At 40.7% G+C, this 17,737-nt stretch overlaps 1 protein-coding gene across 1 annotated transcript; it reads right to left on the bottom strand.

Annotated features, from left to right (window-relative positions):
- Window positions 1-268: 268 nt before the first annotated feature.
- On the bottom strand, window positions 269-16,953 carry adamts15a (ADAM metallopeptidase with thrombospondin type 1 motif, 15a). Its single transcript, XM_058383421.1, has 8 exons — window positions 15,719-16,953; window positions 9,574-9,706; window positions 8,934-9,101; window positions 6,384-6,670; window positions 4,877-5,054; window positions 4,413-4,588; window positions 3,599-3,774; window positions 269-2,451 (listed from the first exon to the last, which is right to left on the bottom strand). The coding sequence occupies exons 1-8, from the start codon at window positions 16,667-16,669 to the stop codon at window positions 1,647-1,649; spliced, it is 2,874 nt and encodes a 957-aa protein (XP_058239404.1). The 5' UTR covers window positions 16,670-16,953; the 3' UTR covers window positions 269-1,646.
- Between the last annotated feature and the right edge of the window lie 784 nt (window positions 16,954-17,737).

Raw genomic sequence — 17,737 nt, 5'->3', positions numbered from 1 at the left:
TGATTCATGGGAATGAATTGAATATTGAAGGAAGCTAAATGGAAAATCATACAGAAAAGGCACAGTGTGTCCCACACAGAGAAGCTTAAAGTCATGAAATCATGATGTGAGTTTTTCCCAGCACATGGCATATAATCTATTGTTCATGGTGTGAGAAAAGCCACCATACAATTGTGTCAAGATATTAAGCTGAAGACTCATCACCCAGCCCATGGGGTAAGTCTTAAAGTATGTTTCACACAGGAGAAAACACACAGGAAGCAGAGTGATAAAGCATCTCGTTAGTACATGTTTTATTTGGAATAAATACCTTGAATTCATGACAATTCAAAATGCCAGCGTAAAAAAATACATAAAATAGAAAGGTATTTACAGGATTTATTTGTGCACAGCTAGATGGATGTATACATGGTATACAAGGCAGCCCATGCAGGACGATGAACTCTTTTGCTGTACTAAAGTGCAAAAGAAAAAAAAAATGGATAAAACATTCCAAGTCACATAGGAACCATCTTTTAGATGGACGATATGGTCACTCCAAAGAACCTCACACACATCTTGTTATCTTTTCACTGTATTATGCATTACATGAATTTACATTGTGTACAAAAGACAGTTTACCAGGTTGGCATCCGGCACAAAATCATGTCTTGTGGCATAAGCCATCCAAATCATTGCTATAATAATAACTTAGTTACTGTACCAGACAGGGCTTGATTATAGCAGCTGTACCTCTGTCTCACTGGAAAGAGAGGATAAAATAAAAACAAATGAGATGTTGGATGACTAAATGAGATAAAAACCTGTCTTGGAGGCACAGTTTGAAGACAGGGCCGGACGCTAAGAGTTAACTGTCTCACCCTGAACTATAGAAGAATAGATAACCTACTGTTGAGATTCAGGAGAAAGATTAATATGCTAATATTAAGATAACTAACTCAGTTGGAATCATTTTCTTTAGCTTCTCTGTAAGTCTATGTGATATGTAGTGATGCAATACCTTACTTTAAAAGGCATGAAAGTTCTAGTCACTAAGAATTAGCAATAAACTGACCGAACTTTTCTCCTACATAATAAGGTCTTGGAAAGAATCAACAAATTTCTGCTTCTCCAGCGCTCTGGCATTCTCTCAATGTTTATTATGCCAGGAATATTTACATAGACAACAGGACTAATTCATGTTTTCAAATCATAATGGTAAATGATCAAAGCATTAAACCATACTCTGTTTAGATGAAACTTGAACCCATTCTCTCACCAGACTCTCTGAACCCTTTTGAGGCATTAACACAAGAGGGATCTAAGGAGGACATGCAGTACAAGGGCAATGTCTGTGCTACTTTTTGAACTGGAATGTTTCTTTTTTAGTCCAAAAGATGATCGGCATTTAAGTTAGCCTATATGGCAATATTGCTTTACAAGGTATTGCTTCTCTCTGTTTTATAACAGTTTTTTTCTTCTTCTTTATGTCTCTTCCCTTTCGCAGGCAAGGCAAAAAAAAACACAAGATGCACCAGAACAAATAAGGTTCCGGATCGTTCAACTTTTAACTGTTCTTTGTTTGTTGAGTATATCGTTTAACAAAGTGACAAGTCCATGAAAGTAGATAACATGAAAGGTAAAGTACTGTGGGGGAAAAGGAATCATTAACAGGATTTTAACGAGCAAAAGTCTAGCTCCTGTGGCTTCTTCATGCTCACACAGTGATCCCTGGGAAGCACCATGCCCGTCTCTGTGGCACAGCGGAGTGGACGTCGTTTGAAGCCTTTGCCACAGGTCTTGGAACAGGGGGACCACTCACCTATATGCCACACTGGGCATGGGTCACCACATGCCCGTATTGCGCTTGGCCTTTTGGCTGGATCGCAGTCTGTCCCAGGAGATCCGTCTCCTCTTAGACACTGTACCAATCTCCTCTGGAGGCCATTTCCACAGGTCACTGAGCACTCATCCCACCCAGTAGTCACCCACTTCCCAGGAGGTGGAGCCTCCTTGACATAGGGAGATTGAATCTTTTTATTGAGGGGATCAGCTTCTTTGCCAAGTCCTCCCTCCTCAACAAGAATGCTGTTTTCAGCCAGAGTCCTGTCCTCCTTCTTTAACACCTTGTCCTCTTTGGATTCTCGTTTTATATAGAAGGAATAGCGGATGCGTGGAGGTGTTAAGTGGCCCACAGACAGCACCTCTATTGTTAGAGATTCCCCCAGTGGCCTTACAGCATGCAGCGTCTCTGATTGGCCGCTGGTGCCGCTGTAGCGCAAGAGGCTGCCACGCACTAGGATGTCCCGCTCCACTGCTGACACTATGTAGTTACCATTGAGAAGGTATTCGCCTCGGCTGTTCTTGACAGCCAGGTAGTTGTCATCGTTTACCATTCCCTTATAGCCACGTTGGCGGATGTCAACATTGGATGCACCCACTGGAAGCATGACGACAAAGTTGTAGCCGTGGCTAAGGGAAATAAAGGTGAAAAAATAAGGTTAGGGTTTTAATACTGAAGAGGATCTAGACAGCATCCACTATAGTATGATTGTGAAATTTTATATTAGATCCTCTAATGCCAGTCAATAGCGTCCAATAAAGCCTGTGTGAAGGTTGTCTTTACACTTCTCTCTCTTTTAAATTAAATAGAAAATTTATATGTAGGTATTTTATCACACTTTCTAATTTCTGTTTCGAGCAAATTAATCATTTCAATGCTTTTTTTTATTTGATGTGTTCCTCTGTAAAGAAAATGTGTCTATGGGTTAAAGAATAACCAAGGATGACCAAGCTTTCATCTGCTATACTTACATGTCACTTTTAATAGTGCTTAGTGCATAATTTTAACCATAAAAAATCTGCCATTGAGGTAAGCAGTGTCCCTGATTAAGATGTTCTCCATATGAGAAAAAAAACATATTACTGGACTTTACTATAATTAATTGATTGTCATATTTATATGTTTAATATTGTCCTTTAATGGCCCTTTCCATGATTTTGAGTGTGTTTAAAGCCCCAAAACCACAGATTTTATTGTGACAAAAATGGCCCTAAGTCAAAGGTCAAGATCTCAACTAAAACAATGCACTTCAGCGCACTTAGCTCTACACATGGACCTTCTGTACACATGTTGTGGTGGCATCTGAGGTCTGAATACCCATTGTGTACAATTTTGGAATTTAACTCCACATTATGCATAGTCTAAAGTAACTATAACTAAACTCTGCATACTGACCTAAGACTTTAAAAATGTTCCACTACACAGCTGGTGATTTTACACACAATTCATAACACTGCAAACACACATATTAGTTCTCTTTCAATTGCTGAGAAATAGGAAATTACTTTAAAGCCAATATAAATTAATGTGATTTGTTTTGTACCATAGTTACATTTAACATACATTTATGTTTTGCACGAACGTTTCTGTCTAAAATAGTCTCACTGCACATTGTAAATGATTAAGACAGAAACATGTGAAGGCATGATCACAATCTGAATCCCTAAAACATTTTTTATGAAATACAATGCCGCATGATGTATGACTTCTAGGGAATATCAGCTAATATGATCAGAATGCAGGCCACAAAGATAAAGGCTTCCTATATTAACTTACATGGGTCTTGTGAAGAGGCCAGAAATCTTCTTGCAGCTCTTATTGTCTCCTCCACAGACGCCACACTTGTCAAACTTCTTGCTGGAGCCCAGTTTACCGTCACAGCCTGCTTTGCTACATTTGCCCTGAACACAGACTCCTGAAGTGTCTGGAGAACATGGAGTCCCATCTACAACCTGCAAAAGGACAGGACAAAAGATTGTGTGCTTAATGAGCATTACTCATTATATTTATAACTGTATAATGCTGACCGTTTACAGTTTCTAAATCTGCAAGGAGCAGTACTATACCATGGCAAATGCCTTTTACTTTAATAATAAATGACTTATTTTCTGCATTCTTTCTTGGGTGCTGTATTTTGTGGTAGCTGCTTGTGCGTGAGTGACTGCCTGGTCCTGATATGCCTCATGATTCTGTGAAAGCTCAAACCACACTCTGTATCTCAACGCTGGATTAACCTCTTCTCTCTTACTATCTTTTTCGCAATCCTTTTTTTCTCCATGCATTCTGACAGCTATGAGAAACTAAAGGCAATCATGACCCCAGACAATTTTCTACATTACAGGTTTACAGAATATTCCTGTACTGTTTATTTCAATGCTTTCTTACAAAAATAAACACTCATTTAAAACACTTCTGAGTAATAATTCATGATTCAGAGAGGAAATGTGTCCTACAATGAAAGAAAGATGTGGTTTCTTTTGGTTCTTCCACCAAAACCCAATGTAGTTCATCTATTTAAGGCTTCCAGACTTTACCATGTAAACCAGGGAATGGTACGAATGGAAATGATGTATAAAGCTGTAATTCTCACCTTGGGAGCAAGGACGTAGAAATAACCTGTCCCGTTAGCCCTGCATATCAGTTTACAGTGGTCTTTAGGGGAGACGCCCGAGTACTTCGGGACCCACACCACAGAGGGCGTCAGGCGGTTGGTGTTCAGATTGAAGCCATTGAAAGCCTCGCACTGCTCCTCTCTGTAACTCTTCCCTGTGTTAAAGACATGTAAGAGATGTAGTTCTTTTACTAATGCCAGTTCCTAGGTGCTCTTCAGTTGCCTTCAATTTAAGCCCAGGATCCAATATATCTAATTTATGTCTAACGTCTTGTCCCAAAAGGCTAAACAATAATCATGTCTGTTACCAGGGAACTGACCATGACTGCACAAAATCAAAGCAATTTATTGCTGCACAAATACATTTCTGTCAATCTAAAGACAGGGATAAAATATATTGAGTAGGTTTGAAGTGACTTGAAATGCATTAAAAATGTGCTGACCTGTGTCTGGGCATGGTGTGAGGTTGCAGGACCGGTACTTCACCCTCACACCTTGGCAGTATTTGCCCCCATTGTCTGGCACTGGATTATTGCACTCTCTCTTTGCCAGCTGCACTCCACCACCACATGTCCTGGAGCAAGCCCCAAATGTCCCCCATTTACCCCACTTTCCATCCACCTAAAGAGAGAGAGAGAGAGAAATTGTTGTGAAGTGTTGAAGTGCTGCTTTGCATCATAAAAGATGTCCATAAAAGTATATTTAGCTTGCATGTACAGTATGACTAAACTGTGTATAAAGAGTGTGCAAAGTGTGGCTAAAGTCATTTTTGAGGAATTTAATAATCTTTGTAGCCACTGCATTCAGCGTTTAGGTTTCAAATTTAACAGTTAGTCAACATTTTCATGTATGAAAGTCCACCTGAAAATAATAAATCTTTACTATGTATAATATGATAGGATTGGTTAAATTACTTATATTGAAGCGACACTGTGGGTCAGCTAATCATGTGTGAGAAGGCAAAGTTTGTGGTGATACTACATTTTTTAGCATGGTTTTCCTTCAAATACACTATGTCCAAAGGTGTGTGGGCACATGACCATGTCACCCATATGTGACTCTTCACAATTTCTCTTCAGGCCTAAATCTAATCTTGCACGTCAATGCCCCTTTGACAAACTGAGCTTCAGAACGACATGCGTTTCCAAAGTAGGAGTGTCCTGCACAGAGCCTTGACCTCAACCTCACTGAAAACCTTTGGAATGAACTGAAACACCTTCACTCATCATTAGTGCTTGACCTCATTAGTGGTCTTCTGGCTGAATGGACAACCCCCCCCCCCCTTTTGGCCATATAGTGTATGCATAATAGATTGATGCACACTTTATCAGCTTGCTATTATTGCATTTTAACATGTTTTAAAATAATTTTCTTTATCTTTTTCCACTTGATATTTTGTCATGTTCCATCATTTTTAATCTAGCCTTTCCCCCTCTCTTATATATTACATGATGTCAGCAATCCCCTAGCTATGTGGCTGGTAAATTAGTAAAAAATTTGTTGTCTTGGGTCACTTTTATTTTGAAATATTTTTATTCAAAGCGTTATTTTCCAGGATAAACTTGTCCCCATTCACAGGTTATGAGAGCTCACTGAATGATTTAGTGAGGATGTAAATAATGTAAATCATATGCTATAGCCATCTTAGTCATGAGATCGCCATCCAGTTCAACATCTATGGGGGATTTTTAACCAGTAGAGGGAATAGCTTTTGGATGAATGATTTTTGTCCCTCCAGTACAGTTCCAGAGATTTGTAGAATCTATTCCAAGGCAGTGAAGCTGATCTGGTGACTTGTCGTGACCAAAAACATAAGAAAGTTGTGTGTTTATGTGCTGTATACAATGCATTAGTGAGTTTATGTACAGTATACAATGCATTACTATGTTTATATACAGTATACAGTGCATTACTGTGTGTATATGTCTAGTGTGGTGTCACTTGACTCACCTTTGGCCTGGTGACCTCGTATTTCTCTATGCAAACCCCGCGCATACACAGCAAGCCTTCTCCACACGCTGTGCCGTCTGCCCAGGGAAAGTGGCGTGTCTGACAGACAGGCTGGCCGCGGGTCTTGCCTGTACACCACAGCCGCTGACAGGGTGCCTGCATTAGTGGGCATGGCTTCGAACCAGCGCCAAATGATAGCTCACACTGCCTCTCTAAACCATACGACACTCCAGGAAAAACGTCAGGTAGTGTCAGGGGTTTCTCAGGCTGATCCAATAAGCAATCACCTGTAGGGTTTAATGACAATATGGTGTCATGGTTGATTTCTGGAAACTTTATCTTGGCTGTTTAACCTTCATGTGTTCTTACATTATTGAATCAAACCCGTGAAGCTTTAGGATGGAAAATCCTATTAAGCAATGTCAAACATATTATATGTCAGAACGCTAAAGTTCATTTAAAGATTACTTTGCCCTATCAACATTTAATGGGAAATAAGTGCAGCTTCAGATATGTTCTATATGCCCCAAATGAACATAAACACCATGCTGATTTTTATCATACCAAGCATTATTCACTAATGGTGTTGATATTATCTGAGAGAGAAGTTTGACTGAATGCCTTATAACTTCAAGATTTGTTTGACTCATCTTTAGATTCAGCACATCTGTATGTGTTTGTTTAAATGATGAAGTCTGAGAGATGTATTTGTCTATGAGAGTCTGGGGAACCCAAAGGACCAATTGTAAACTGTCTAATCAGTAAAGCACACAAACACTTCACCACTGTTTGCTTTTTCCTTTTCTACACTTGTAGAGTGTGTATATATGTGTGTGTGTGTGTGGGTGTGTACTCGACAGTGACATCTGTATCTTTGAGAAACATCGTCTGACAATGCATCTGCCTCTTTGAGGAAGCTCATGTGATCGGAGACTAAACATGCACACACACTGATCAGCAGAACATATTGCGTGCCCCAATTTTTTGCACATGCAAGCATCATTTACTGATTTAATACAGTGTGTTGTGTTAACTAACGATGTATAAATGTATATCAAAATGATATGACTATATTATTACCAAAATGTCATAAAATATACTGTGTCTATGTGCCGCTTAATGATAACATTTGTTATAACATTTGACTCAACTGCTTTTTACAATGCTGTTTAAAATATTTCCCAATCCCCACATGCTATTGCCTTGTGCTTCTATCTTATTTTGTGCTTGTGTTATCAACTGTGTTTTCACATCTTTGCCCCATGACATTTTTCAATTATTTATTCAGCTTCAGTAGCCATATTATCACAGTGGATCCAGAGAGTATCCTGGGAACACTGGATGTGTGGTGGAAATACACCCTGCATAGGACACCATGCACACTCATTCACACCTAGGGACAATTTAGCATAGTCTGGCATGTGTTTAGGATGTGAGAGGATGCATGTGAGAACCTGGAGGAAGCTATTTATGCCCTCTAAATTCTTAATATACTCTAAATTGCTCCTGGGCCTGGGTGTGAAAGAGTGTATGAAGGATATCCTGCAATGGATTGGAAATTGAATGAATGAAAACTAATGTAAATTAAAACTATTTCTTTTTTTAAGATACATTATATATTAAACTGCATTCAATGCTCATTAAAAGACTACATATTTAAAGATCCACTCTTGCAAATGTTCTAAACAGTGCTCCAAACTGACATCACAAGCCTGTAGGGTTATGTCATATAACGGTTTTTGCCAGTATGGGAGTGAAACCTGACCCAAACATCTGTCTGAACTTGCTTGGGAAAACAGGATCTTGTTTTACCTATAATCCAGTGACAGCCAGACCACACTGGGCTGCGTGTTCTAAAGCCTGTCTAATCTCAGTGAAGTGGTCTGGATGGCTGCCTGTAAAACACTTCAATGACTTTGTGGAACATCAACTGCCATTTCCCCACAGGGAGATGTGGTGGTTTGCTTTGGTTTAGCATGGCATACCTATGCAGCCCTGAACACATGTTGTATGCATTAAGAAACACTTTAATGCATATTTCAGAATGCTTCAGGTATGTGTGCTTTGCCAAAATGGAACATGCAGGCATGTAAACATCATCCATCAATATTAATCATATTAAACTCATGGCTGCAAATAGCTAGGAGGGCATGAGCTTTTCATGTTTACATGGTTTTATGGTAGCCACAAGGCAAACTTATTTCAAATATATTGTATTTACAACATATTTCAAAAGTTACAGTTACAATAATCCTGGTTAGAGTCTCAACTACAAATGCTGACATTGGGGCTCAAATGGCTCTGACTCTAGTTAAATGGTTACTTACATGTTTCTACCTTGATTGGTTAAACCTGGTTTGGTTCATCATTAGCAATATCCAAATTCTGACTGTTAAAAGTTTATATCCCAGTCTTAGCCATATTTCAGTAAAACCAATAGCCCAGAACATTATTTAGTAACTATCTATTTCCAGGAAAATTACTATAGAGCTATATAAATGTTCCTGGAAATAGATATTAATAGATATAACCAGTGCTGCTCTGACTTACCGTGTCCACTGTCCAAGAAGTCTGTGATGATAGCAGCACTGCATGGTGACCATGGGCTGGTGCGGTTTATCCGGATCAGTGTGGGTGACATCATATGATTATCCTGAAGCTTTCCGAATACATCCTCACATGCCTTCACATTATCATGGGGCATGTTGAATACATGGCCTGTGACGAAAAAAGAATTTTGCATTCCTTTCACTGCGCCAGTTGATCTCAATTATCTGCAAACCTCAAACAAACAGTTTTTATTTTTGCATTTAAAATCCGCACCACTGCTGCTCTCAGGTAATTATCATGTCAGCAATCAAGCCACAGCTATGTAAATCATGCCTCTAGTACCTCCAGCACATTTAGCCCTCCCTCATTTCCTGCACTAGCCTTGTAAACTTTAATGAAACCAGAGATGGAGCTTCCTGCATGAAAACAAGCGACTCTGAACAGGGTTCATGATCTTACCATGGCTGTTTCTCAAATATCTACAGATTAGCCTTACGCTTATAGAAGAGCTACTTGTAGACAGTAGGTTTCAACAGATTTTCGATACAATTAACAAGTGGTGTCACATTTATGAACCATTAAAGCTAATTTGGCTAATCATAGACTACAAATAATATCGTGACTTTGCATGTATACTAACCAAGCTCATGTGCAGTGGTAAATGCAGATGGCAAGCCATCATCCTCGATCACTGAGCAGCTCCTTTTTGGGTCACACATTGTGCCAACATCTGCCATGCCCAGAGTGTCACACGTGGAAGCTCCGCACAGATCCTGGATAAAATAATAAGATTTAAGTCAAATTGAGAAATTAGATAGAAACTGGCTAATTGTGGGAACATTTCTGTTAACTGATCATTGGAAGATGGAAGTCAAATTCTAGAAAATGACCACATACAGTCTATTCGGAACGTTATAATAATAATACTGGGTAGAAAATATTTCCAGTCTGCAACCAGTTTCTGTGAGCCTGTGCCCATTTAGCCCTGTTCTTTGCTGACATGTCAATATTTCTAAGATGCTTTTCCGCTTTGGGATATGGTATAACAGGAGATTACATGGACCGGAATCTCAAATAATGTTTCCAACACTGTGTGCAGTTCACGTTATGAACAAATGAGGTGGTTATGATAATAAAGATGGTCAAGATGTAACTCATTTTTCGTACAATGTCACAGATGAATAAAACAATAAAGGAAAACATTGAGAGGGGACTGCAAACAAGACTGAAGTTAAATTACACAATTCAAGTTAAATGACTTTCTTGTTGTGACTCACGACCAAACAGTTAGCTATTGAAGCAACATTGCACTCGCACTCATGTGGTTAGACTGAATGTCGGTACAGCTGTGATTTGCCACAGATTCGCTAACTGGCATGCCATCTTCCACGTCATCTTCAGTTGACACCATTTACATTTTAAACCAAATATTGTATTCCTAAAAAGCATGGTTTGACATGTCCACTGATGATGTTGTTTATCATGTCTACTGATGATGGCTGGACTGATATACTGATATATACTGCAGAAATAAAGATGCTCTTGCAACACTGCTCAACCAATCAAATCAGTGGACTGTTATAAAAGCGAAAAATCACAAACACATAAATAATGGGACTGCCCCTAGGCCATACAGATTGGATTACTGAAACTATGAGACTACCAAAAAGGTCATCCTTGATATGTGAGTATCACAGCACTACTGATGCAATGACCAAAATAATCATTAAAAAAAGCAGGCATTTGTTCGTGGAATCTCTTAAGTGCTTTTGATTCACCAAGAGATATTCCAGATGCACAGTTAAAGATTCTCTTGAGTTTCAGGGCTACATGAGGTAATAGTTGCAATAAAATGCAGTGTTGTGGGCCAAGGAAAAGAAGTTTTCAGCTGACCTATATTTTGCTACCACACATTTGAAAACACATTTGTATTTTCTGTACTCACTGTACCACACTGAGTGTACACTAGCTGGTAGTGATATTCCTAAAGAAAACAACTTGTATTGCTTTGAAACATAATAATGGAGACTACATAAAATATTACGTTTAGTGTTAGCAACGATGCATCTAACCAACAATCTAGAGAGAGTTCGATTTCACAGCATGCTCTACATTAAAGCTGGACAGAGATTTGTCCTCACATGAGTGCTGATATGTTGCTGGATCAGCAGGTTTAAGGTATGGTCAGACATTAAGGAGTGAGGTCCCAAATCAGTGTGACAAACTGTTTGTGGGCTGCACTTGTTGACCGATGAAAACCCAAACCAGATGCGGGTATGTGAGAGGGAGGATGGTTATTACCAAGAGCTCCGGACCGACAAGTTTCAAAGAAGGAAAGAAGAAAAGCCCCTTTTTTCCCTTTTATGTAACAAGCGTATATTTTGTAACTGTAACCCAGTTCTTTCTTCTGCAAACCTCTTTTTTTGTGTGTGTGTGAATCATGACACAATCTTATAAAGCAGCGGTGGAATTTGGTGTCCTTTTTTTATTAGTACATTGCTTTGAATAAACAACTATTAATCCTTCTTGAGAATCAGTGTTGTAGGAGTTGTATGCCTACACAATAGAAGTGGAACAGCAGATAATTCACATCGTGTTACAATATAATATTGCAGTACACCAACAGCGCCGAAACAATTAAGTGCTATATCCCAAGCTGGGCTTTGTGTTTGCATACCAACAGATCTTGTAGAAACGAGGATTTATTGAATTTATTAGTTTAGAATTGTCAGCGTATGATGTCATGAAATCTCTTAATGGGTAAAAGCATGGCTAGACATCCTTAGAAGGAAGGGTGTAAGAGCCTCTGTGCTTCCCCTCTTTTTCTGCAGCTCATGGCTGAGTATTTCCTTCAATTCTAAATTTATGTCTAAATGAGTCACATTGAGCCTAGTAACAAGTATACACAAAACAGTTCAAAATAGGAACTTAATTCGATTACTAAAGAATATGACGCCTTGCGGTTGCGTGTGGTTAGGGAAGCTGTCAATGCCATAGAGAAATACGATATTTTCTGAAAGAACAGGCTACCCAGCCATGGAATGTTGACTTTCACGGCCGGCAAGTGCTTGATGACGTATTACGCTCATAAAATAAACTATAGACCGTCCTGTGTAGGCGTGGATGCCAGTCTAGATTTAACAGGATGTGCTCGAGTTGACATAAAGTTCATGTAACAAGTTGTGGGTGAGTGCTCCTTTAACCTGAGTGGTTAAGGGCCAGTGAGAAGCTCTAAGCTGAGGTCAGTTGAAATTTTTATGGTTCTTTAATGCCTCTCTCCCTCCAACGCTTCTCCAATAGATTTGGTAAAAGATCTCTATCACTACTACAGCTGAAGCGGAGAGATGATTCTTTTCTTTCATTGCCTGATTATTCAGCGTTCAAGGAGCACTCCTGGAGAAGAATTGCCTGATGTGGGAGCACCGGAGTGTTGACAAGTGAGAGCAACAAGCAAATGGATGGATGCCATCTGCCCATTCAGGAGATTTTTTGAGGAGGATCTACCTAGAACCATCTCCCACCCTCCCTAACCCCACAGAGGATGCCATTATGGCTCACAGCCTCACCATGTCACTTGAACATCGCTATGCCATCCAGCTCTGCTGAGGAAGTCACTCTGCCTGCTTGCTTAGCTGACTCCATCACTCCACCTCCTTGCTACACATCGAATGCCATGCCATGCCCCCCTCTGGCTCCTTCTTGGAAAGAGTTTCTCACCCTGCTGGCTTTGCAGTGGCCATTGCTCTGTTCGCATGCACAGCTTTAGACATTGCACCACCCCTCAGCTATGCTCCACCTCACTGCCTCACGTTTCCTGCTGGCTAGGGTAAGTGTAGCACTCCCAATGAACCCTGTCAGCTAAGAGACATTTCACCTGGCTGTCCAGAAACCCCTATTGACTATATTTCATTTTTCAGGAGCAGGGGCTGTTAGGCGGCAGGTTCTATCGTGGTAGCACTAGTGGGTGCTGAACTACACTACCCATCAGCCCCAACATGTTACAAATCTCAATCACTCTCACCTGTGTCTGGTTATACCTTAACACCACTATGTAACTTCTCGTTTTTCAGGGACTTACCATCAAGCTTCTGTTATTGGTGTAGTCATTTGTTGGGATGTGCGCCACAGTATTGCTTGGTTCAAGTTCAGGTTTATGATTCTTGGTTTTTGGTCAGTTTTTTGGTTGTTTTTCGTTTGTACATTATACAGTGCGCTTGCATTTAACTACACATCCCTGACATAAGCACTCTCTTTTTGTTTTTGCTTACTTGTTTTGATCCATGTAAGTGCCACCCCAACTTTTGTAAACGCCTCTTCAAATAATTCCCCTAATACTCTAATGCTAATAAAAAGACTGAGATCCTTGCATAGGCTCTGCTTAAACATGAGCCTTCTGCTGCAAATATGACATAAATTGAGTCCTCTGAGCTCATTGCCTTCCAGTTAAATGGGATCTGGAGCTTAATAAATCTGTTGTGAGTCACCACTGAAATGGTAAGATGACATATTCCCCATGTTCTTTTACATCATGCTCCAAAAACGGTCAAAGAATCTCTATGGAAGTCCCCCTTATTATACAGTACAAGTTTTTATAACATCGTCTGTAATGGATTATATTAAGAATGCTGACAAATCTAAGAGAAAGTGTGTTTTGTGAATGCGGTTCAATATGCCAGCTAAGCTTAGTTTACACTGTGCTAATTATTTAGCACTTTAGAACTTTTACAAACTTCATAAATATGCGTTCATCTCAGGCTATGGAAAAACACTGCCTCTGGAAAATAAACAGTCATTTTCACAAGTCATAACTGTTCTAAGTGCACTAGATGCACTTGGAGAAATGACTTAAGTGTGAATTGTATAACAAAATGACAAAAAGCATCCACTTTCTGTCGCAGTAATCACTACACTGTTTCTGGAGAGCTACAGAACAAGGATCACCAAACAGGGATGTTGATCAGTGCTGTGTAAGATTCTCCCCTACCACAGTCCCAGCTGGGAATGATCAGAGGCTTTCATTCCAGATACCCTTACCTCCCTTCACCCATGTCTTCAATTGTTTTAAGTGGTAACTACAGACTTAAAAATCCTTCAGTTCAATGATTAGCTTTGTCGCAGTTTATTTAAACCTGTTCAAATAGACTTTTACTAAGCTGCCATGATATGTAGAAGTTGCAGTGGGCCAGTGAAAGAATTCATACACTACACTGGCTTAAAGGGTACAACCCGAGACAACAGAGTGGACGAATATGAGAAAGGATGTTGTTCTAAATGTGCTGGTGGAAAAATGGAACTTGGAAGAAATGTTGCAGAGCCCCAGAGAGTCACTTTCCCCATGCTGCAGCTGGAAAGGGCTTCTACAGCAGGTGGGCCTTGACAAGGTGGGATTTAGGGGTCTCTCTCCCTCTCTCCCGCTCTCTGGTAATGGAAAACAGGCCTTTTTTGAGGAGATGGTTGGACGGGCAGAGGGGACATGGGAGAGAAGGTATCAGATCATTCCCAGCTGGAAGTGTGGTTAAAAGATGATCCCCCAGGAATGGGACATTTCTTCTTATTTTTTATGCTACAGCCCTGTACAAAAGCCAGATTTCCTTGCTTGCACATGGTCTCAGCTGCAATAAGTCAGTGAAGTTGGCTGACTGTATTATGATCAATATGTTTATACTTTTATGCAAAAATTTCTATGTGAACAAAATTATGGCAAAAAATGATTACACAATTATATCATAATCTTTCCTTTAACATCACAGGAATGACATAAGGCATTAACTAGTGTGTGAGAAGTGCAGTATATCAGATTGCATGTTGGAGTTCTCAGAGGAGCCAAGTCTTGGCTCTCTTCATTTTCTGTTTAAGTCGTTCATGGAGTAATGTCGAACCAGATTTGTACAGCTCTGAAAGCTTAAACTAGCTAGACTATCCACTGAACTTTGGATCCATGTTTATATACATAGGGTCACATTACTGATTCTCCCTCTCCACTATGGACCAAAAATGATTTCTGTAGACAAAAATGGCTTTGTCTTCAGAAGGCAATGACTGCCATAACTACAAAAATGCAGGAAGGAACAATCTGCACTTTGTTGCCTCCTCAATATGAAAGAAATCTCAAAGATCACTACTTAGGCCACGTGTGACTCAGGCGCTCAGTTAGGGGAAAAAGACTTTGGTGTGTGAAGGACTGGCTGAGTGCCTGCACATGTGGGCGTTCCTGAGCAACAGCTGACACTGAATGCTGACTTCAGTGTGGGTTTGTTAAGGGTGAATCAGTGCAAAGCATGACTCTTCTGCATGTGTTTGCTTAAGCACAAACTGAGGAGATCTTGAACCCTGCTGTGAATGCAAACAGGCACAGATATGAATGAGCAGCCAAATCAAGATACACGTTCAGTTGCCAACAGGGGCAGTCACCTGTAGTGATTAGTGACTCTTAATAATATGTCATTAACCCAAAATGTTACCCTGGAGGACAGGAGATTAGGCTGGTATTTGTGTCTATTTGTACCTTGTACAACATTGTGCAATGGGGAAAATACTTACTTGAACAGACTGGATTTAGTTTTGATGTTTCTTTCTTGATTGAAACTTGATGACACAAAGTGTATGAATGACATACAGTGAATAATTATGTGTTTGAATTTTTCACATTATGTGATGCACAAAACTTGAAGGATACTTACAATTTTAGTCAAATATAGTCATATAAGCAAATTCAAATACTTGACATTGACCTGACATGACTGCTAGTATCCATTCAGTACTCATGTCACACAAATTTTCCTCACCTCTTTAGTGAACAGGATGGCGGTGTCCCAATACTCCGGGTGCTTGTCGCTGTTCTTGTTCATCTTCTTCTGCCACGTGCAGAAATTGCGCAGGGTCATGGCTGCGTTGCCGGTCACCTTGGGCCCTTTATCCTCGTCGGTAATCACCAGGAACTTGACCACCACGATGTTAATGGGGTTCATTATGCTTGGATGTTTGTAGAGGCGAGCCGCAACTGCCATGAGTGTAAGCACGTAATGCCTCAGATCGTCACCGTGGAAATTGGCCATGGATTCGTCAGCCACTACAAGCGTCTCCACGTACCGAGGCACCGATGCGAATCGCTTGAGCCGACTCCTCTGTACGGTGGTTTTATCGCCGGCATTAGCTTCTTCAGAGCGTTTAAACTTTTCCAGGGAGTGTGCTACGTCGGGTGTCAGGCCACCGTCCACGCCACATCGCGTCGTGCCATTGCCTCCAAGCTCGGCGTTGGCGCGTCGACGCAGAAGGTGCGCGCTCTCCACGCTCCGGCGCGCACCCGATGACACTGACTCGTCACTTGCCGGACTGACAAAATACTCCCAGCCGTCGTAGCCAAACGCGCCACGCAGGCCGTCGCACAGACTGAGAGCCGCGTATGAGAGTGGATCCGAATTCACGGTGCCCGCGTAGAAACAGCGCCGAAGGTCCGCGCGCTCGGACCCAATGGGCATGTCCAACGTGGAGAGCGTGGGTGCGATGAAGCTAGAATCCGTGTGCAAGTCGAGCACAAAATCCTGCCCAAACGCACTTATTCGGAAAGCCACTTTTTTCGGCGGTGCACTCATTTCAGAGCCGACGAAGTTGTTATTTGCATAGTCATGATTATCCACCCTGACAGGTTCGCACAGCTGACTCTGCATAGAGCGCGCAAGTTTGCAACTTACAAATAAAACGTTCACAAAAAGCACAACCCTTGTGAATAAAAACATGACTGCATGCAAAATTCTATGAGATTTCTACGGACCAGGAGGGACAGGACGCAATATTTATGGGGAAAAATGAACCACTTGAAGGTTTTTAATCAGGGCTTTTAAGAATAATCCGAATAATTTAGACGAACTAAAATGCCGCTTGCGAGCGTTCGATCCATTCCCTTCTTTGCCCTGGATGCTCAAGCGTCTTTCCGCGTGCGCCGGCTTTATGCGCGCAGGTCATGTGTAAACAGCGAGTGCCTGTCACCGGAGCTTTTGAGGAAGGTCTTCGGTTGAGCTGATTGGCTAGAGCTCTCTGCTCGCGACATCATTGTGGCGCGCAACGCGCGAGTGATGATGGGGCTTCCCTCCCACTTCGCGTGCTCGTGCGCTCTTGTAGCCATGTGAAAAATTGTGAGAATAAAGGTACACTTACTATACACTTGCAACATGACAAACCACATTCTGCCGTACTAGTAAGTAAAATTAATGTGTCCCCATTCATGGATACTTTATTTTGGCAATACAAATTTAGCACGGCACAGTGTGATTTAAGATGTAATCCCTTTACTTTGCAGAATCTGTTAGAACAAAAAAAAAATTGACAATTTGAGGGATTTGCAAACCGCAGTGCCTTCTTTCATAAGCAACATTGCTGACCAGGGCTTAAACAAATCTATCCATTTCTGTAAAAGTACATAACATAACATTTATATTTGTTTTGGCATCAGAATGTCTAAAAGACGTTTTGGAGGCTGTCTTATAAGCTACTACATGGCTTTGCGGATATCAAACCTTGCAATGGATGAGCTACAACAGCAGAAAACTACCCTTGTCAGCCAACAAGAATCTGAGGCTATCATGGGCACAGATGAACCTAAACTAGCCTTTTTACAGTCTTCAGCTGTCCAGTTTTAGTGTGTCTATGCTGATAGCCTTTGTTTGGTTGTTGTTGTTTTGTTTGTGCTTCTTTTTCCGCACCATTGTGTATAAAAAAAATTGTGTGTGTGAAAATATTAGGAAATCAGCAGTTTATAAAAAACCCAAACCAGCCCTTATGGTACCAAAATCCATACTACGATTAAA

Source organism: Hemibagrus wyckioides, linkage group LG28, assembly GCF_019097595.1.
Source record: "Hemibagrus wyckioides isolate EC202008001 linkage group LG28, SWU_Hwy_1.0, whole genome shotgun sequence".
Classification (NCBI taxonomy): domain Eukaryota; kingdom Metazoa; phylum Chordata; class Actinopteri; order Siluriformes; family Bagridae; genus Hemibagrus; species Hemibagrus wyckioides.
Note: the sequence above shows the minus strand (reverse complement) of the source record. Positions and strands in the feature narration are given on the sequence as shown.

Coding starts and splice junctions, on each gene's coding strand:
- adamts15a (XM_058383421.1), bottom strand. CDS start 16,669: ATGTTTTTATTCACAAGGGTTGTGCTTTTTGTGAACGTTTTATTTGTA. Junction 9,707..15,718: donor CCATCCTGTTCACTAAAGAG/GTGAGGAAAATT, acceptor TATTTTATCCAG/GATCTGTGCGGAGCTTCCAC. Junction 9,102..9,573: donor TACCACTGCACATGAGCTTG/GTTAGTATACAT, acceptor TTTTCGTCACAG/GCCATGTATTCAACATGCCC.